This window comes from Pituophis catenifer, unplaced genomic scaffold (genome assembly GCF_029215685.1).
Source record: "Pituophis catenifer annectens isolate HBS135680 unplaced genomic scaffold, rPitCat1.0.hap2 SCAF_8, whole genome shotgun sequence".
In the NCBI taxonomy this organism is placed as follows: domain Eukaryota; kingdom Metazoa; phylum Chordata; class Lepidosauria; order Squamata; family Colubridae; genus Pituophis; species Pituophis catenifer.
This window is the reverse complement of record NW_027256888.1, coordinates 12,105,815-12,125,461: the sequence shown is the minus strand read 5'-3', so window position 1 is coordinate 12,125,461 and position 19,647 is coordinate 12,105,815. Positions and strand designations below refer to the sequence as shown.

At 39.8% G+C, this 19,647-nt stretch overlaps 1 protein-coding gene across 2 annotated transcripts; it reads right to left on the bottom strand.

The window, feature by feature from the left end:
- Window positions 1-3,410: 3,410 nt before the first annotated feature.
- Window positions 3,411-18,728, bottom strand: SRD5A3 (steroid 5 alpha-reductase 3). 2 transcript variants are annotated; one of them, XM_070948641.1, is made up of 5 exons: window positions 18,506-18,728; window positions 13,253-13,431; window positions 8,513-8,707; window positions 6,821-6,943; window positions 3,411-3,712 (listed from the first exon to the last, which is right to left on the bottom strand). In XM_070948641.1, exons 1-5 carry the CDS (start codon window positions 18,706-18,708, stop codon window positions 3,453-3,455), a joined length of 960 nt encoding a protein of 319 aa, XP_070804742.1. In that variant the 5' UTR covers window positions 18,709-18,728; the 3' UTR covers window positions 3,411-3,452. The 2 variants fall into 2 exon arrangements, with proteins under 2 accessions (XP_070804742.1, XP_070804743.1); XM_070948642.1 differs by having other exon boundaries at window positions 13,265-13,431.
- Between the last annotated feature and the right edge of the window lie 919 nt (window positions 18,729-19,647).

Here is a 19,647-nt window from a genome sequence, read left to right as displayed (position 1 = left end):
GCAAAAGTTGTCTGGTCTTCTCCCCTTATAGGTTTTGTTCCTCTTTATAGCAAACAAAGTAAATCAGCAACCCAGGTGAAATAATATTAGGTTCTTTTTTTAGTACTTCCAATCATTAATCTAGCTTTAATTTTATTTATTTATTTTATTTTATTGCAATTTATATGCCGCCCTTCTCCTGAAGGACTCAGGGTGGCTTACAAGATAAAAATTCAACAATATGAATTCAATATAAATTAAAATCCAATTAAAATTAATTAAAATTATTACAATAATTTAATGTTAATACATAAGTGCAGCCGTTAGTACTTGCAAACAGGTGTACCTAACTACCTTTTCAAACTTTTTTTTAACAATTAAAGAAATGGAATCTTACTAGCAATTGGTACAATTTTGAAAACCTGAAGCATTTTGAAAATATTGACATAATGTAAAGAAATACATTCACCTTGAGCAGTTTTGGTAAACGTTTAGAGCGGTGGTGAAATCCAATTTTTTTTACTACCGGTTCTGTGGGCGTGGCTTGGTGGATGTTGCTTGGTGGGCGTGGCAGGGGAAGGATACTGCAAGATCCCCATTCCCTCCCCACTCTTGGGGGAAGGATATTGCAAAATCTTCATCCCCACCCCACTATGGGGCCAGCCAGAGGTGGTATTTGCCAGTTCTCCGAACTACTCAAAATTTCTGCTACCGGTTCTCTCCAGAACCTGTCAGAACCTGCTGGATTTCACCCCTGGTTTAGAGTCAAGCAAATGTATAGCTCTTGAATTAGTGCCCCCTGGTAGTCCTCGACTTACGACCACAATTTGAGCCCAAGTTTCTGTTGCTAAGTGAGACATTTGTGACATAAATTTTGCCCCATTTTATGACTTTTTTTTTTTGCAACATGGTTGTAAAGCGAACCTGGATTCTTCATTGACTTTTGCTTGTCAGATAATTGCAAAAGGTTGACTTCAGGACACTGCAAACCGTCATAAATATGAATCAGTTGGACCTGCAGGTAGTATAGATGACTCTGATAAAACCAACAGTCTTGTCATTCTGAATGCATGTGCAATGAGTATGCCCAATTCAGCAAATTCCTGCAGAGCATGTTAGAGATCTACTATTTATTTATCATATATATATATCTCCCTCTACTAGCTTTTGATTTCATGTGTGCAGCTGATGGGAAGTTATTCCACATCCAAGTCTCTTTTCTTTTACAAAGTCAAATTTCTCACATCGTTTGACCTTAACAGCAGTGATAACATTGAACATGTATTTAGCTTGGGGAATGAGACAAATCTTTTGTGTGAGATTTGGAATGGATATCTGCATATTGCAATACCAAGCAGGTTGGCGCAGATAGTTAAAATCTCTCCATACATCTGTACTTACCAATCTTTGCCAAACAATTTAACAGAATCTGTCCTTTTATTTTGCTGGGATTCTGTTGGCTACATCCAGAAGATTGCCAGTGCTAAAAGTGCCTTAAGATCCAGGAGTTGCTTAGAAATCAAATCCTATTATTGGTACCAATATTTAGAAAACATATTATAGCAAAGCCTCCCACAAAGTTTTGCTCCAGGCACCAAACTACATTCAGGTAGTCCTCAACTTACGATAGTTCATTTACTGACCGTTCAAAGTTACAACAGCACTGAAAAAAGTGACTTATGACTATTGCAGCATCCCATGGTCGTGTGATCAAAGTTCAGATGTTTAGCAACTGATTCATATTTATGACGGTTACAGTATTCCGGGAGTCATGTGATCTCATTTTACAAACTTTATTTATTTATTTATTTATTTATTTATTTATTATTTATTTATTTTGTCGAGTACATATTAGATAATATATATAAGTATAAGCATGAATTGAATACATAAAATGAATACAATTAAAGGGAACATTAGGACAGGGACGGAAGGCACGCTGGTGCTCTTATGCACGCCCCTTACAGACCTCTTAGGAATGGGGTGAGGTTAACAGTAGACAGTTTTAGGTTAAAGTTTTGGGGGTTTGGGGATTTTTTTTTGGTTTTGCTGACAAGCAAAGTCAATGGGGAAGCTGGGTTCACTTAACAACCTTGTTACTAACTTAACACCTGCAGTGATCCACTTAACAAATGTCTCACATAGCAACAGAAATTCTGGGCTCAGTTTTGGTCATAAGTTGAGGACTACCTGCAATATAAAATCACAGCTATTCCTATAGCAACCCAAGTGGCCGTACATGAACAAAGTTTTTGTGCCTTAGCCCTATTTTAGCAAACGAGAGCTGCAGTATTTGGTTATCAAACATCTTGAAGATTTTTCCTTTCCTTCTTTCTTTTCCTTTCCTTTCCTTTCCTTTCCTTTCCTTTCCTTCCTTCCTCTTCCTTTCCTTCCGAACTCTATTTCACTTATGCAGTACTCTTAGGCATCTTTGAGAGAAGAGGGACACAAACAACGAAACATGCATTGTGCATATGCATTGTACACAATATTGTGACAAACCACAGGACCAGCATACTTGTGTGTCATATGAATGATCGGGATTTGTGTCATGACATAACAGGGATCTTGGAAGTCATCAGACCATCCCAATCCAAAAGCTGTCCAACCTTTGCTTGAAAAACTCCAGTAATGGAGCACATATGATTGTTCTCATGGTCATAAAATTATGCATTTTCATTTTGGATTTCTCTCTGTAAGTTTCCACCCCTTGATTGTTGGCCTACCTACAGGCACTACAGAGAATACATCTGGGTCTGGTCCTCTGTGACAGATGCAAAATTTTCATTGCCAGGTATTTTAGGCACCTTGTTGGTTCCCATTGTATCTGTGAAAGACAGTTTATATTGATAATTTCCACCAAATCTCCCCTCCAGATGGGCTGGGTAATGCTTCCAGGATTCCCAGCTAGCTTCAGGTCAACAAATTTGGGTGGGCCTTTGTTTGAAGAAGCCTGGCATTTCTACACAGACAGAAATATTGCAATTGATAGTTTATAAAGTTGCATTTTCTACCGCAGGACTTATGCTCTGGACTTATCTGGAAGTAATTTGCCATTTCCTCCTTCTAAATTGCTAGCTTGTTTTTTTTTTTTTTAATTATCTGGTAGTTTCTTATGCAAATACTAGACAGGTTCAGCCCTGAATTTTTTTGAAATCATCCAAGCTTAGCATTTGCATATTTCTCAACACACAGGTATAACACATGGCAACTGCCAGTCAAGTTTTAATTTTAATTTCATGTACGCAAACGATGAAATAAAAATAAATAATAATTGAATAAGAAATTGAAATGAGAATAAAGATAATTAGGAAATCCGGGGCTGCTCAAGTACCACTTTAGATTGAACTGAAAATTCAATTTCAGCAAAAAAAAAAAAAAAAAAAAAGTTGGTAATAATCACTTCATCCCAGAAAAGTTCAAGATATTAATTGCTGCAAATGTGGAATCATACTCCATTTAATATAAATAATTTAAAAAATAAAAGGTATATATGCTTTCCGATATTTTGGATAGTGCTTAAATTTGTTTAAGTAATATTCGTGGCACAAAACAGCACTTAGTGCCTGGTTAAAAAAGACATATGCCACCACTAGCCACCAAGTTAAGTTATAAAATCCAAAAGTGACAGCCATTGACGTATATATGAGAAATTCTGCAAAATAATGAGGACTGGACACCATTTCAAACCAGTCACCAAAAGGAATGCTGTGATCCAAACTGGAGACCTTTCCTAAAAAAAAAAAAGAAAAGAAAAGAAATAAATTAGCTGTTGAATTTAGAAAGGTGAGCAGAACTAGTGATGTACCGAATTTTTTGGAGTATAAGATGCACCTTTTCCCCCCAAAAAAGAGGGTGAAAATCTGGGTGCCTTTTATATTCCGAATGTAGCCCTGCCCAACTTCTCAAACGGAGGTTTCAGAGGCTGAAAAAGCATCAGAAACGAAGCTTCAGAAAAGAAGCCCCCAAACAGAGCTTCAGAAAAGAAGCCTCCAAACAGAGCTTCAGAGGCTTTTTTTCTGAAGCTGTTTTGGAGGCTTTCAGAGGCAGGAAAAAAAAGCAAAGCACAGAGCTCACAACCAAGGAACCTGTTGCTAAAATTCACCTCTGGGAACAGCTGATTGGGGGTATTCCGGGAGGCCGATCCACCTGCCAATCAGCTTTTTTCTTATTTTCCTCCCCAAAAACTAAGGTACGTCTTGTACTCTGGGGCGTCTTATACTCCGAAAAATACGGTAATTAGATAGTGAGAGAGAAAAACGGTCAGACTACAACTTTAATAAATCCATTAGCTCTATTTGGCCCTTTTCCATTACAGTGACTGTAATCTGGTCCAGCGACTTTGTCATTAAGCAAAATAGTTGCTAAGTGAATTTGTGTCTCAAAGAGCAAGAAAGAGAAGCTGTGAAAATCCCTGATTGCTGTTCTGTCATTCAAATAAAGTTCTCTGTACAGTGTCCGGTGCCTGACCTGTTTTTTCTTCTTCTCCTTTTTGAACCCCCACATAGGCCAGAGAGATTGTTTAAAGAGCTCCTTCCTGAAACTGACCAGACCTTAATCAGTTTTGCATTGAAGGCTTTTGTTGTTAGATGCAGGAAATTTGGTCATAAATGCACCCTAGTCTGAAAATTTATTTTTTTATCCTGCCTTTATTACCGTTTATAAATACCATCACATTTATAAACGATCACTAACCAAGATAGTTGCTAATCAACAAGTGGATACACCAGTATTAGTTTCCACTTGTTGTTTCCACTTGTTTCCAAGACAAAACTAAGTGCTTATTTTGATTGATTTGGAGGATCTTCATCACTTTGATCAATCTGTTTATTATTTTTTTTCAGCAGCCAGTCTTCTCTAACCCATGATTACTGTGAATGATAAGATATCCAGTTTGGCCAAAGAACCTGTTTTCCTGGATTACATGATGTCTTAATGATTATGCCTCTGGGTACATCCAAAATATGTTCCAGTCTCACATGTTACACACTGTGCTTATAAAAAAAAAATTACATTTAAATGTTTTCCCCAAGTAAATATTTTAGCTTCATCTTGCATTCATCTGGCTTCAAACTATGTTCAACATCAAGGGCCACCATCCCAGCTAGTATGGCCCACGAATGAAATTTGCTCTTACTCTTTAGCTATAGTTTAAACCAGGAGTCTCTAACCTTGGCAACTTTAAGACTTGTGGACTTCAACTCCCAGGATTCCTCAGCCAGTTGCTGGCTGAGGAATTCTGGGAGTTGAAGTCCACAAGTCTTAAAGTTGCCAAGGTTGGAGACCCCTGGTCTAAATTCCCTAGGCCTGTGTTGCTAATAATGGGTCTTGTCCAAGTGGCCTTTGATGTAGACCAGGGGTGTTAAACTCACGTCATCACGGTGGCGTCTCATGTGACGTATTGGGACTTCCCCCCCTTCGCTAAATTGGCTGTGGGCGTGGCCAGGGCATGACACATCCGGCCCGTGGGCCGGGAGTTTGACAGCCATGATGTAAACCAAAATCAGGATGCTGGTGAAAGATGCCAAAACAGTCCCTCGATCCAAAACATGTGTTTCGACTATCGTTTCTCACAATAACTCTCTTCTTTCCGTCTCAATTTAAGTCTCCATCTTGAGAGAAAATGCTAAGAAGGGCAACAAGGCAGGAGGGTTTGGAGTGATTGGGTTCCACAATCCTCCATCACACATATATTTGGTTCCTTACATTGAATCCTCTGCTCTTTTACATACAAGATCAGAATATTTATGCATTGGGGATATGCAGCATTTTTGGATCCCAAGTCGAAAAAGATGGCTTGGATGGAACCAATATGCCTACCATACTTGGAGCCTCCTTAAGAGAAGCTGTGTCTTCTGGGCTCACATGGAACCTACTCAAGTCACAGGAAAATATGGTTTTGACTGAAAAGAAATGCCAACAGAGTACAAGAAAGTGCTGTATGGCAGATATGAGTTCATGGTTGTTGGCATGTTATTAACTCAAGATCAACTTTTCCTGGGATTGGTTGCTACCATACAATCCCAGGATAATAATCAACATTTTTAAGGCAATACCCACAGGGTTTAGTGCAGGGGTGAAATGCTCCCAGTTCGGACCGGATCGCCCGAGCCGGTAGCGATGGAGGCGGGTGGTTCGGAGAACCAGTAGCAAAAATCCCTGCCCCACCCCCTCCATGCCCAGCTGTGCCGCACAATCATCAGAGGCTTTTTTTTTAACTTTTAAAATCATTTTTCCTACAACCTCTTCGGACAAAAAATGCTTTTAAAAGTTAAAAAAAAAAAGCCTCTGATGATCGTGCGGCTCAGCTGGGATCGTCAAAGGCTTTTAAAAGAAAAAAAAACCTTTGCCGATCAGACAACTCAGCTTGGATCGTCAGAGGCATTTAAAAGAAAAAAAGCCTCTGCCGATCAGGCAACTCAGCTTGGATCGTCAGAGCCTTTTGAAACCATTATTTTTTACAACCTCTTCACCGAAGAGGTTGCCAAAAAATGGTTTTAAAACTTAAAAAAAAAAAAAAAATTGGCCATGCCCATCCAGTCACATTACACCTCCCCCCCCCCAAACCATGCCCACAGAACCGGTAGTAACAAATTTTAGATTTCACCACTGGTTCAGTGTGTAGTTAAACTCACTCCAAAGCACCTTTTTGACTTGGCATTGGAAGCACTAACATCCCTAATTAGAATTTAAAGACCTAAGTTGCTTGTTCTGTATGCTTTCTACCTAAATATCACCAATGTTCTTTGAACGATAAACGAAGGATTGCAACAGGGGCTATGCTAACATATTTGACCTGGGGAAGATTAAAAAATGTTGACTGGAGTAGCAATTCTTTTACCTGATTTATCTTTTCGAAGGTTAGCAAGAATAACATGACATCTGTGTTGATGGACAGAAGCCCAACAGAACATCACAAGCCCGAGAACATGGTACCAGCAGACTGTCAGTGAGTGGGCTTTGCCTAAATGAAGAGAGACAGAATGTATTTATTCATTTAAAATATTTTGAACCTTTCAAAATATTTTATTACCTTTCCTTCCATGGTTGTTAAGTCAATCACTGCAGTTGTTAAGTTACTAACATGGTTACTACTGCGATGGTCTCTACCTGGGGCTGCCCTTGAAGACCACTCGGAGGCTTCAGCTGGTGCAGAATGCGGCCGCGTGGGTACTAATGGGAGTGTCCTGACACTCTCATGTTACACCTCTCCTGCGGGACCTGCACTGGCTACCGGTTGCCCTCCGGGTGAGATTCAAGGTGCTGGTAATTACCTATAAAGCCCTACATGGCTTAGGCTCGGGGTATTTGGCGGACCATCTGCGACCAGCGACAGCTCCCCATCGCCCGGTGCGCTCTCACAGGGAGGGCCTCCTTGGGGTGCCGTCGGCCAGATAATGTCGGCTGGTGACCCCTAGGGAGCGGGCCTTCTCCGTGGGCGCACCTACCCTGTGGAATCAGCTCCCCCTGGAGCTCCGGGTGGCTCCTGATCTTCACTCTTTCCGCCATGATCTTAAAACATGGCTATTTCACCTGGCTGATTTGGACTGAAGGGGTTTTAAAGGGGATTTTAATGGTCATTTTATAATCTTATTGGGTATTTTTAACATTGATTTTGCTTGTTTTTATTGTTGTGAGCTGCCCTGAGTCCTTTGGAGATAGGGCGGCATACAAGTTTAAATAATAAAATAAATAAATAAATAAGTGAATCCAGCTTCCCCTTTGACTTTGCTTGTCAGAAGGTCCCAAAACGGGATCACATGACACTGCAATCATCATAAATATGAATTGATAGCCAAGCATCTGAATTTTGATCATGTGACCATGGGAAGCTACAATGGTCGTAAGTGTGAACAATAGTCATAAGTCACTTTTTTCAGTGACGTTGCAACTTTGAACAGTCACTAAATGAACTGTTCTAAGTTGAGGACTACCTGTATTGCCCCCCTGCCCCCCAAAAATCTGGGTCCTCATTTTACCGAACTGGAAAGGATGGAAGGATGAGTCAACCTTGAGCCGGTGAGAATTGAACTGCTGGCACTCAACAGAAATAGCCTGCAATACTGCCTTCTAGGGGACGCGGTGGCTCAGTGCTAAGACGCTGAACTTGTCGATCGAAAGGTTGGCAGTTCAGTGGTTCGACTCCCTAGTGCCGCGTAACGGGGTGAGCTCCCGTTACTTGTCCCAGCTTCTGCCAACCTAGCAGTTCGAAAGCACATTAAAAAAAAAATGCAAGTAGAAAAATAGGGACTACCTTTGGTGGGAAGGTAACAGTGTTCCATGTGCCTTTGGCATTTAGTCGTGCCAGCCACATGACCACAGAGATGTCTTTGGATAGCGCTGGCTCTTCGGCTTTGAAACGGAGATGAGCAGCGCCCCCTAGAGTCAGGAACGACTAGCACATATGTGCGAGGGGAACCTTTACCTTTACCGTTAACAATTTTAGGGCTGACCCCTCTCTTTACCCCTCCCCTGGCTCTGTCAGCCATTCTCCTACAGTTTATTGCAAGAATGCAAAAGAGAGAATGCTTACCTTCTCTACTCTTTGCTGGCACCTGACACAGCACTGTGAACCCCACCAAAACATAGTAAAAGAGGCCGAAGCAGTAGTGTGCAAAATGAATGACCCCTCCAGAATAGATGCTAACGTGAAGACATTCTTTTAACCGTCGACAGCTATTCACCCAGACCAAAAGGCAGACCAGGAAGGCTGACAGGAATTCGGCACCTAGAAAAACCAACAAAGTCAGGGTGTAAAACACGTGTTACCTTGTCATAGGTGTGTCAAATTCAGCCGAAACAAATTGCAAGATATACAAGAAATCCTCATAGATATTACGCATGTTTTATGTTCAGAATTCTTGTTGGTGGGAAAAATAGGGGATCAGCCTCTAGATTTTTTCCATCTCAGATAAAAGACAAATGGCTTTTGGTGACTAACAGATGAGAAGAAACTGAATAGTTCTTGATATGGGACACATTTTATCAATGGCTAGATAATAGAAACAGAACTTAGAAAGGAAGAGATATAAAGGGAGGAAATGGTACAGAAGAGAGGCATTAAAGAAGATGATGTTAAATGTTAAGTATTAAGGATATTACATTATAATGTTATTATATTATTAATATGATGGTAAGGACTAAATATAATGAAGTTGTAGAAGTATGATTATCTAAACATAATTGTACCCAGAATGCACACTGTTTAATGAAAATTGAGTGTTACATAAATAAAACATGAAAATTAAAAACATCCAAATACAGGTAATCCTCATTTTACAACCATATGTTTAGTGACCATTCAAATTTACACCATCACTGAAAAAAGTGACTTATGACCGTTTTTCACACTTACAACCATTATAGCATCCCCATGGTCACGGCAACTGACTCATATTTATGACGGTTGCAGTGTCCTGGGGTCACGGGATCACCTTTTGCGACCTTCTGACAAACTAAGTCAACGGAGAAGCCAGGTTCACTTAATAACTGTGTTACTCATTTAACAAGTGCAGTGATTCACTTAACAACTGTCGCAAGAAAAGTCATAAAATGGGGCAAAATTAAGTTAACAAATGTTTCACTTAGCAACAGAAATTTTGGGCTCAATTGTGATTGTACGTTGAGGACTACTTATATGACAGACATCAATAAAAAAAAAAATAGAGGACCAGAAGAAGCCACTCACATGTTACACATTATAACAGGCTCACATAGTATCTTGGCTAACTGCCTGGAGAAAGAACCTGGTTCTCAAGGTCTTTCTGAATGCCAGCAGTCAGGGCCATCTGAATTCTTGTCAAAAGTTCCTTGCAAAAATTAAATCCAGAAAGCACACACAGATAAACTGATTCAGCAGGATTCATAAACTTCTTTATATACTTAATACCAGATGAAGTAAATTTTACAATACCAATATAGATTCTTCTTCAACATAGTAGCAGTTATAAGCAAAACACAAGGCAGGAGAGAAGAGTTAGTTTCATTTCAGCAGAGCAGACAAGTTTCAGTTTCTCTGCACAGACTCAGAAGCTGCAGACTAAAACATGCCCTGGCTCCAGTCTGTCTCAGCTCCCAAACAGCCCTGTTGGCTGACTTACTTGCTATGCCTATACATTGGCTCACCTTGTTACCATCTCCTATTCCACTTGATGAATATACTCTGACAATTTTGAGGAAGGTGCAGACACAGTGAAAAGAAGGTCCTAGCTCCTGTCAGTTGACATTGATGAACTGATAGGACCCAGAGCAAGCCAATCTTGCTGATCTTCTTGGACAGGCAATGATAATTTGTCTGATCATGCTGGACAGGCAGAGCTGGTTTCCCAATCTCCAGGCTCTGTGCTCTGAAGGCTTTTATGGATGACCCCCAGCATCTATATAATTTGGGATGAACACCCTTTGAATAGTGTGGGAGTAGGAATGGATTTCCAGAGGAAAAAATTGCAGACTACAGGAACCAGGAGCCCTATTCAGATGACCCTGAGGACACCGATAAACCTCCAAGTGGCCTCAACAACTCTCTAAAAGGATGCAAATGACTAGCTTTGTCTGCAAGGAATATAAATCCTTCCATTCGCCGCCATCCTGTCAGAGCTGAAGAAGCTTCTTGGATGAGAAGCAAAATGTCTTCAAAAGGAAAAAACCAGAAAGTCCATTTGACTCCTGAAAAAGCAACTTTGGGACAACCATGACCTGGATCAGGGGTGAAATGCTCCCGGTTCGGACCGGATTGCCCGATCCGGTAGCGATGGCGGCGGGTGGTTCGGAGAACCGGTAGCAAAAATCCCTGCACACCCCCCCCCCCCATCATGCTCAGCTAAGTCGCACGATCATCAGAGGCTTTTTTTTTTTTTTTTTACTTTTAAAAGCATTTTTTCTACCTCTTCTGACGAAAAAATGCTTTTAAAAGTAAAAAAAAAAAGCCTTTGATGATCGCGCGGCTCAGCTGGGATCCTCAGAGGCTTTTCAAAGCATTTTTTTCTGCAACCTCTTGGCTGAAGAAGTGGTAAAAAAAAATGCTTTGAAAAGTCTCTGACGATCCCAGCTGAGTCGCCTGATCGTCAGAGAGGCTTTTCAAAGCATTTTTTTAAAATGCCTCTCTGACGATCCCAGCAGAGTTGCTTGATCTCCAGAGGCTTTTCAAAGCATTTTTTTCTGCAACCTCTTGGCTGAAGAGGTGGTAAAAAAAATGCTTTGAAAAGTCTCTGATGATCCCAGCTGAGTCGCCTGATCGTCAGAGAGGCTTTTCAAAGCATTTTTTTAAAATGCCTCTCTGACGATCCCAGCAGAGTTGCTTGATCTCCAGAGGCTTTTCAAAGCATTTTTTTCTGCAACCTCTTGGCTGAAGAGGTGGTAAAAAAAATGCTTTGAAAAGTCTCTGATGATCCCAGCTGAGTCGCCTGATCGTCAGAGAGGCTTTTCAAAGCATTTTTTAAAATGCCTCTCTGACGATCCCAGCAGAGTTGCTTGATCGCCAGAGGCTTTTCAAAGCATTAGAAAAAATGCTTTGAAAAGTTAATAAAAAAAAAAAAGTTGGCCACGCCCACCCAGTCACATTACCCCGCCACCAAGCCACACCCACAGAACCGGTAGTAACACATTTTACATTTCACCCCTGACCTGGATGACTGAAAATCTCTAGACTTTCAGCACCTTGAATGCCAACTGGAAGTCCAAGGGTAAGCAGTGCAGCTTATGTGATAGCAATGTTATGTGAATGTACTGAGGGCCCATAGTTTCTGGCTATTTCTTCAAAACCTCTTCTGGCTTTTTCAAACAGGAGTTGAGAGATTAGGAAGTTTAGATCTCTCAATTGTTTTCAGTAAAAATGTCCAACTCATTCAAAGCTGTGGGGGAGGCATCTGATCAATCCTGGTAGTCCTCAACGTACAACCATAATTGAGCCCAAAATTTCTGTCGCTAAGTGAGATATTTGTTACGTGAGTTTTGTCCCATTTTACAGTCTTTCTTGCCAGTTAGTAACATAGTTGTTAAGCGAATCTGGCTTCCCTAATAACTTTCCTTGTTGGAAAGTCATAAAAGAAGGCCACCTGATTCCAGGACACTACAACCGTCATAAAGAGAGTCAGTTGTCAAATGTCTGAATTTTGATCACCTGACCACGGTGATGCTGTAAGTGTGAAAAGTGGCGATAAGTCACTTTTTTCAGTGCCATTGTAACTTCAAGCGATCACTAAACAAACATTGTAAGTCCAAGGCTACCTGTATATTTTCATGTATCCAATATATTAAAATACTGTATGTCCTTCAACCTGCATTATTATTTTGAGTATAGTTATTTATCATACCTCTTTTCTACAGTTTTCTGGATCTTTCCAGATCCAGCAGCCCTATTCTTCTCTCCCTGCCCTCCGCAACTGAAGTTGGGATACGTGGAAAGGAATATATTTGAAAAAATCTGCAGTGAAAATGATTTTGTTTATCCTCCGATTTTATGCACAGAATAAATAATTGCAGCTTTGGTAGGGAAGCTATTCTGCAAAATCTACAATATATTGGGACCGGTGGTGAAATGTAAAATTTGTTACTACCGGTTCTGTGCGCGTGGCTTGGTAGGGGTGTTGCTAATGTGACTGGGTGGGAGTGGCCAACTTTTCTTTTTTTAAAAAACTTTTAAATCCATTTTTTCTACATTTTTTTCAACCTTTTCGGCCAAAGAGGTTGTAGAAAAAATGCTTTTAAAAGCCTCTGACGATCCCATCAGAGTCTTTTTTTAAAATACTTTTAAAAGAATTTTTTCGGCCGAAGAGGTTGTAGAAAATATAATTTTAAAAATAATAAAAAAAGCCTCTGATGATTGCGCGGCTCAGCTGGGCATGGGGGGGGCAGGGATGTTTGTTACCGGTTCTCTGAACCACCTGTCGCCATCGCTACTGGATCGGGCGATCCGGTTTGAACCGGGAGCATTTCACCCCTGATTGGGACCCTCTCTACCAGGGGTGAAATTCAGCAGGTTCTAACAAGTTTTGGAGAACAGGTAGCGGAAATTTTGAGTTGTTCGGAGAACCGGCAAATACCACTTCTGGCTGGCCCCAGAGTGGGGTGGGAATGGAGATTTTGCAGTATCCTTCCCCCAGGAGTGAGGAGGGAATGGGGATTTTGTAGTATCCTTCCCCCAGGAGTGAGGAGGGAATGGGGATTTTGCAGTATCCTTCCCCTGCCTCGCCCACCAAGCCACGCCCACAGAACCAGTAGGGAAAAATTTTGTATTTCACCCCTGCTCTCTACCAAATAATATACGTACACGTACATGAATTCATACCATTTTCTGAGTGGTGGACGCCTTTGTCTTCCTTTGCTCCATCAAGAACGTCAAGCAAATCCCGGAGCCAGGAGGGGAATGACCGAGAGAAAAACACAGACTGCATAAACAGCAGTAGCAGGAAGCCATTCCAGGTCACAGACACAATGTAAAAATGGTAGAACCACCTGCAGAAGGAACAGTTTAGGGTTAGTCTGTACATTGTGTTGCACCACAATGTGGTTGGTTTGCTTTCAGATCATCAATTAAGCAAACTGTAACACACTAGTTTCCAATTGTTGTGACCCAGGCCCAAGTAGGTAGTAGTTGACGCAAACAGTTCCAAAACAGACTTTAATAGAACAGCTGAGAATTAACTCATTCTCAAACTAAATCGAAACAAATTCTTCATAACACAAATTCTTCAGTCTAATCACCAACCTTGGCATAATTAGGCAAACTGCCAAAGGCTTCTCTTGGCAAAAGTTCAGAAACAGAAGACGCCGACCAGAGATAAGTGCAGCAAGACAAGAACAAGTCTATCAACGTTGTTTTCCGACAAAGAGCCCAAGAGCCGTTGCTGGTCTTTTAAGCCTTACGGGAGGGGCCAATCATCTCTTGACCCTACTCCTGAGTTGTCCTCTTTGCTTTATCTGCTCCTGCCTTCTGGCAGCTCTTCTCATACGTGCACTAGGAACAGGCTCCTCCTGTTCCTCTGCCTCTCTACTGTCAGCCTCTAGAGGCTCCGGAGTCCGCACATCACTCCCCAATGGCCCTGGCCCCATCTCTGCCTCCGACACAGAGCCCTCATCCGAGCCTTCCCCAGCCTCCAGGACTGGTCCCTGTTCTACCTCAGCCTCATCGCTGTCCGACTCCGCTGCCAGCTCTGCAGGCTGCTGGCGGACCACACCACCAATCTAATTCTTGTGTTGGAGGGGCCAACATTTTTTCAGTGCCGCTGTAACTTCAGACAGTCACTAAATGAACTTGTTGTAAGTCAAGGACTACCTGAATCAACCCCACATTGGGAATTCCGGACTGAACGTCAGACACGAGTGGGCAGAGGGGAAAATCATTCTGCTCATGCTTGGATGCACTCTGGAGTGTGGATTTATATCAACCCCATCATGGAAAAGGACCTTAGTGGCAGCCTGGAAAGTGAAGCAGGAAGGACACAGCTGTATCCAGAGTCCATTCTAGGAGGCATCCAGTTTTGGTCACCACATTACAAAACAGATGTTGAGAGTTTCGGAAAAGTACAGAGAAGAGCAACTAAGATGATTAAAAGTCTGGAGAATAAAACATATGAAGACCGGTTGCAGGATCTGGGCTTGGCTAGTCTAGAGAAAAGAAGGACTAAGGGGGACATGATAACAGTACAGGTAGTCCTCGACTTACAACAGTTCCTTTAGTGACTGTTCAAAGTTACAACGGCACTGGAAAAAGTGACTTACGACCGTTATCACAGTTACAACCTTTGCAGCGTCCCCATAATCGTGTGATCAAAACTCAAATGCTTGGCAACTGGTTCACATCTATGACCGTTGCTGTGCCCCAAGGTCATGTGATCAAACTTTTATAACCACCTGACAAGCAAAGTCAATGAGGAAAACCAGATTCACTTAACAACCAGGTTACTATCATATCAATTGCAGCGATTCGCTTAACAACTGTGGCAAGAAAGGTCGTAAAATGGGGGCAAAGTTCACTTAAATGTCTCACTTAACAACATCAATTTTGGGCTCAATTGTGGTCATAAATCAAGGACTACCTATATTCCAATATTTCCTGCCAGAAAGGAGTCAATCTATTTTTCAAAACTTCAGAAGGCAAGACAAGGAACAATGGATAGAATAGAATAGAATAGAATAGAATAGAATAGAATAGAATAGAATAGCCTTGGTAGTACAGTGGTCTAAGGCACCCTGTTATTAAGCTGGTTATTAAGACCAGCTGCCTGCAATTACTGCAGGTTCGAATCTCGCCAAGGCTCAAGGTTGACTCAGCCTTCCATCCTTTCTAAGGTAGGTAAATTGAGGACCCAGTTGTGAGGGCAATAAGCTGACTTTGTATAAATATACAAAAGGATGAAGGCTATTGCTGAGCACATTGTAAGCCGCCCTGAGTCTCCGGAGAAGGGCGGCATATAAATCAAATTAAAAAAAAAAATAGAATAGAATTCTTTATTGGCCAAGTGTGATTGGACACACAAGGAATTTCTCTTGGTGTATACGCTCTCGGAGTACATAAAAGAAAAGATACATTCGTCAAGAATCATAAGGTACAACAATTAATGATAGTCATAGGGAACAAATAAGCAATCAAATCATATTAGGAAACAGTCAATATAAATCGTAAGGATACCAGCAACAAGGTTACAGTCATAAGTGGGAGGAGATGGATGGTGGGAACGATGAGAAGATTAATAGTAGTGCAGACTTAGTGAATAGTTTGACAGTGTTGAGGGAATTATTTGTTTAGCAGAGTGATGGCGTTCGGGAAAAACCTGTTCTTGTGTCTAGTTGTTCTGGTGTGCAGTGTCCTATAGCGTCGTTTTGAGGTTAGGAGTTGAAACAGTTTATGTCCAGGATGTGAGGGGTCTGTAAATATTTTCCACATCCCTCTTTTTGACACGTGCAATATACAGGTCCTCAATGGAAGGCAGGTGGGTAGCCATTGTTTTTTCTGCAGTTCTAATTATCCTCTGAAGTCTCTGTCTGTCTTGTTGGGTTGCAGAACCAAACCAGACACTTATAGAGGTGCAGATGACAGACTCAATTAATAATGGATCCGTCCTAATATTCCGTTTTTACTTACTCTTTTCATGTATTCAAATGATGTTTATAGTTTTACCTGTTATCTTATAGATGCTTGTCTAAATAGAAGAATAGAATAGAATAGAATAGAATAGAATAGAATAGAATAGAATAGAATAGAATAGAATAGGATTAGAAGAATAGAATAGAATAGAATAGAATAGAATAGAAATAGAATAGAATAGGATTAGAAGAATAGAATAGAATAGAAATAGAAGAATAGAATAGAATAGAATAGAATAGAATAGAATAGAATAGAATAGAAATAGAAGAATAGAATAGAATAGGAATAGAAAAATAGAACAGAATAGAATAGAATAGGATTAGAAGAATAGAATAGAAATAGAAGAATAGAATAGAATATTCTAGAATAGAAATAGAAGAATATTCTAGAATAGAAATAGAATAGAATAGAATAGAATAGAATAGAATAGAATAGAATAGAATAGGATTAGAAGAATAGAATAGAATAGAATAGAATAGAAATAGAAGAATAGAATAGAATAGAATAGAATAGGAATGGAATAGAATAGAATAGAATAGAATAGAATAGAATAGAATAGAATAGAATAGAATAGAAATAGAAGAATAGAATAGAATAGGGATAGAAAAATAGAACAGAATAGAATAGAATAGAATAGGATTAGAAGAATAGAATAGAATAGAATAGAATAGAATAGAATAGAATAGAATAGAATAGAATAGAATAGGAATAGAATAGAAATAGAAGAATATTTCAACCAAAATGCTGGAGATGTGATTGCTTAGATGCCACATATTATCATATGTGGTGGACTTGTAAGAAAGTGAAGGCTTTTTGGATAAAAATTTGGTGGGTTATGCAAAATATTTTGAAGATAAAACTTCAGTTTTCTCCACAACTGTTTTTATTGGGTATAGCTAAGGGTTTTACATTGGGTGAAACAAAGCTGATATTGTATATGGTGACAGCAGCGAGATTATTAATAGGTCAATATTGGAAAAGTGATGCTATGCCCACTATTGAAGAATGGACTTTGAAGATGGCCAGTTTTGCAGAGATGGCGAAGATTTCAGCATATTTAAAAGACAGATCTCAAGAGTCTTATGTACGGGAGTGGAAAAAGTGGATAGATTATGTGCAGAATAAATATCAAACTAGGAAATATCAGATAGCTGAATGAATGTATTACGTAGGGATAGATTAATTGAGTTTTATGAAGGTATAAATAGTATACAGGGGGTGGAGGGGTTTAAGTTTCATAAAATGTATTTTTGATTAGGATTTTATTTTGAGGAAGTCCTGGGGGGAAAAGGGGAGGGTTAGGGAGGGTTTGGGTGGTTTTGGGGGGGGGGAAACTGGGGAGAAAATGTATTTGTAAAACTTTTCAAATAAAAAAAAGAAAAAAGAAATAGAAGAATAGAATAGAATAGAAATAGAAGAATAGAATAGAAATAGAAGAATAGAATAGAATAGAATAGGATTAGAAGAATAGAAGAATAGAATAGAATAGAATAGAATAGAATAGAATAGAATAGAATAGAAAGAATAGAAGAATAGAATAGAATAGGATTAGAAGAATAGAATAGAATAGAAATAGAAGAATAGAATAGAATAGAATAGGAATAGAATAGAATAGAAAGAAGAATAGAATAGAATAGGAATAGAAAAATAGAACAGAATATTCTAGAATAGGATTAGAAGAATATTCTAGAATAGAATAGAAATAGAAGAATATTCTAGAATAGAATAGAAATAGAATAGAATAGAGTATTCTAGAATAGAATAGAATAGAAATAGAAATAGAAGAATATTCTAGAATAGAAAGAATAGAATAGAACAGAATAAGAATAGAATAGAATAGAAATAGAAGAATAGAATAGAATAAAATAGAATAGAATAGAAATAGAAGAATAGACTAAAATATTCTAGAATAGAATAGAATAGAAATAGAAATAGAAGAATAGAATAGAATAGAAAGAATAGAATAGAACAGAATAAGAATAGAATAGAATAGAAATAGAAGAATAGACTAGAAATAGAAAAATAGAATAGAATATTCTAGAATAGAAATAGAAGAATAGAATAGAATATTCTAGAATAGAATAGAATAGAAATAGAAGAATAGAATAGAATAGAATAGAATAGAATAGAATATTCTAGAATAGAATAGAATAGAAATAGAAGAATAGAATAGAATAGAATAGAATAGAATAGAATAGAATAGAATAGAATAGAATAGAATAGAATAGAACAATTAACCAGTGGAAAAACTTGCCTTCAAAAGTTGTAGCTGCTCCATCACTGGAATTTTTTAAGAAGAGACTGGACAGCCACTTGTCTGAAATGGTATAGGATCTCCTCCTGCTTGAGCAGGGGGTTGGACTAGAAGACCTCCAGGGTCCCTTCCAAGGTTTATTCTCATTGCATTCCTCTCCTAGATAACTGCTGACCCCATTGGTTTACCTCTTGGGAACATCAAAGGTCTGCAGAAGGACAGGACGCTGCCCACAGGCTGTCTTGGTCTTCCCGTACCGGATCAGGTCTTGAAAGATCCCGGCGAGATCAAGGGAGAGAGCCCCGGGTGATCCTTTCGCTGGCTGGACTTGCAGAACCAGTAGAGCGGCGAAGAAACAAGCTGCCAAAGCCAGCCACACCACAACCAACATTTCCCCCCACCGCGCAGGCGCCAAACTCACCGCTTGCTTCTTCCTCCCCTCCCCGCTCAATTATGCCAGAAGCAATCTGCGGGAAGCGGTCGCGGAGGAGGAGGGGGGGTCCATTCCGCCAGCCAATGGAAAGACAGGGGGAGGAGCTGCGGGAGCCGATCAGGAAGACAAGAACCGTCCTATCCACTGAAAGGAAGACCGTTTGGGCCCGCCCTCTTAACTCGACCTCTCTGTTCCGGCATCAGCTCGATGGTGCGCTTTTTGCCAAGTGATAATGGTGTCGTTCAATTTAGCCGCTTTAAGACTTGTGAACTTCAACTCCCAGAATTCTCCAGCCAGCATAGCATAACTGGAGAATTCTGGGAGTTGAAGTCCACAAGTCTTAAAGCTGCCAAGTTTGAAGACCTCTCTGTTCTATATACTTTTCGGATCTTTTTTTGTGACGTTTTCCGATTGGTTGAGTCCTTGTGGTTTCGGAGATTGAGAAAAAAAAGCATTGAGGATACCGAAGTGTTACAGCCTGTGTCCCCCGTCCAGCCATTTCTGGCTCTTTTTGAAACATTTACTGTATATAAAGTGCGCACCCAGAAAAAAAAAACAAAGAATAATTACAGAGCTTCACCGTCATCCGATTTAATGAAGATTTGTGTGCGTTCTGTGCGTTGTGTTGGTTCTGGAATTAGTTGTTTGTTTGGTGTTTGTCATCTGTCTGTCTGTCTGTCTGTTTATCCATCCATCCATCTATCTTATATTTATCTCTTATCTATCTGTCTATCTGTCTATCTATCCCTATATCTCTTATCTATCTTATATTTATCTTATCTAATATTTATCTCTTATCTATCTATCCATCCTTCCATCCATCTCTTATCTCTATCCATCTATCTATCTCTTATCTATCTTATCTATATCTGTCTATATCTATCTCATATCTATTAT

Bases quoted from the DNA above. Each gene is read 5' to 3' on its own strand.
- SRD5A3 (XM_070948641.1), bottom strand. From the start codon at position 18,708: ATGTTGGTTGTGGTGTGGCTGGCTTTGGCAGCTTGTTTCTTCGCCGCT. The intron at 8,708-13,252 runs GTACGTGTACGT...TGGTTTTTCTAG, and splicing joins AGAAAATGGTATGAATTCAT to GTGCCGAATTCCTGTCAGCC. The intron at 6,944-8,512 runs GTAAGCATTCTC...CTCTTCATTTAG, and splicing joins GCCAGCAAAGAGTAGAGAAG to GCAAAGCCCACTCACTGACA.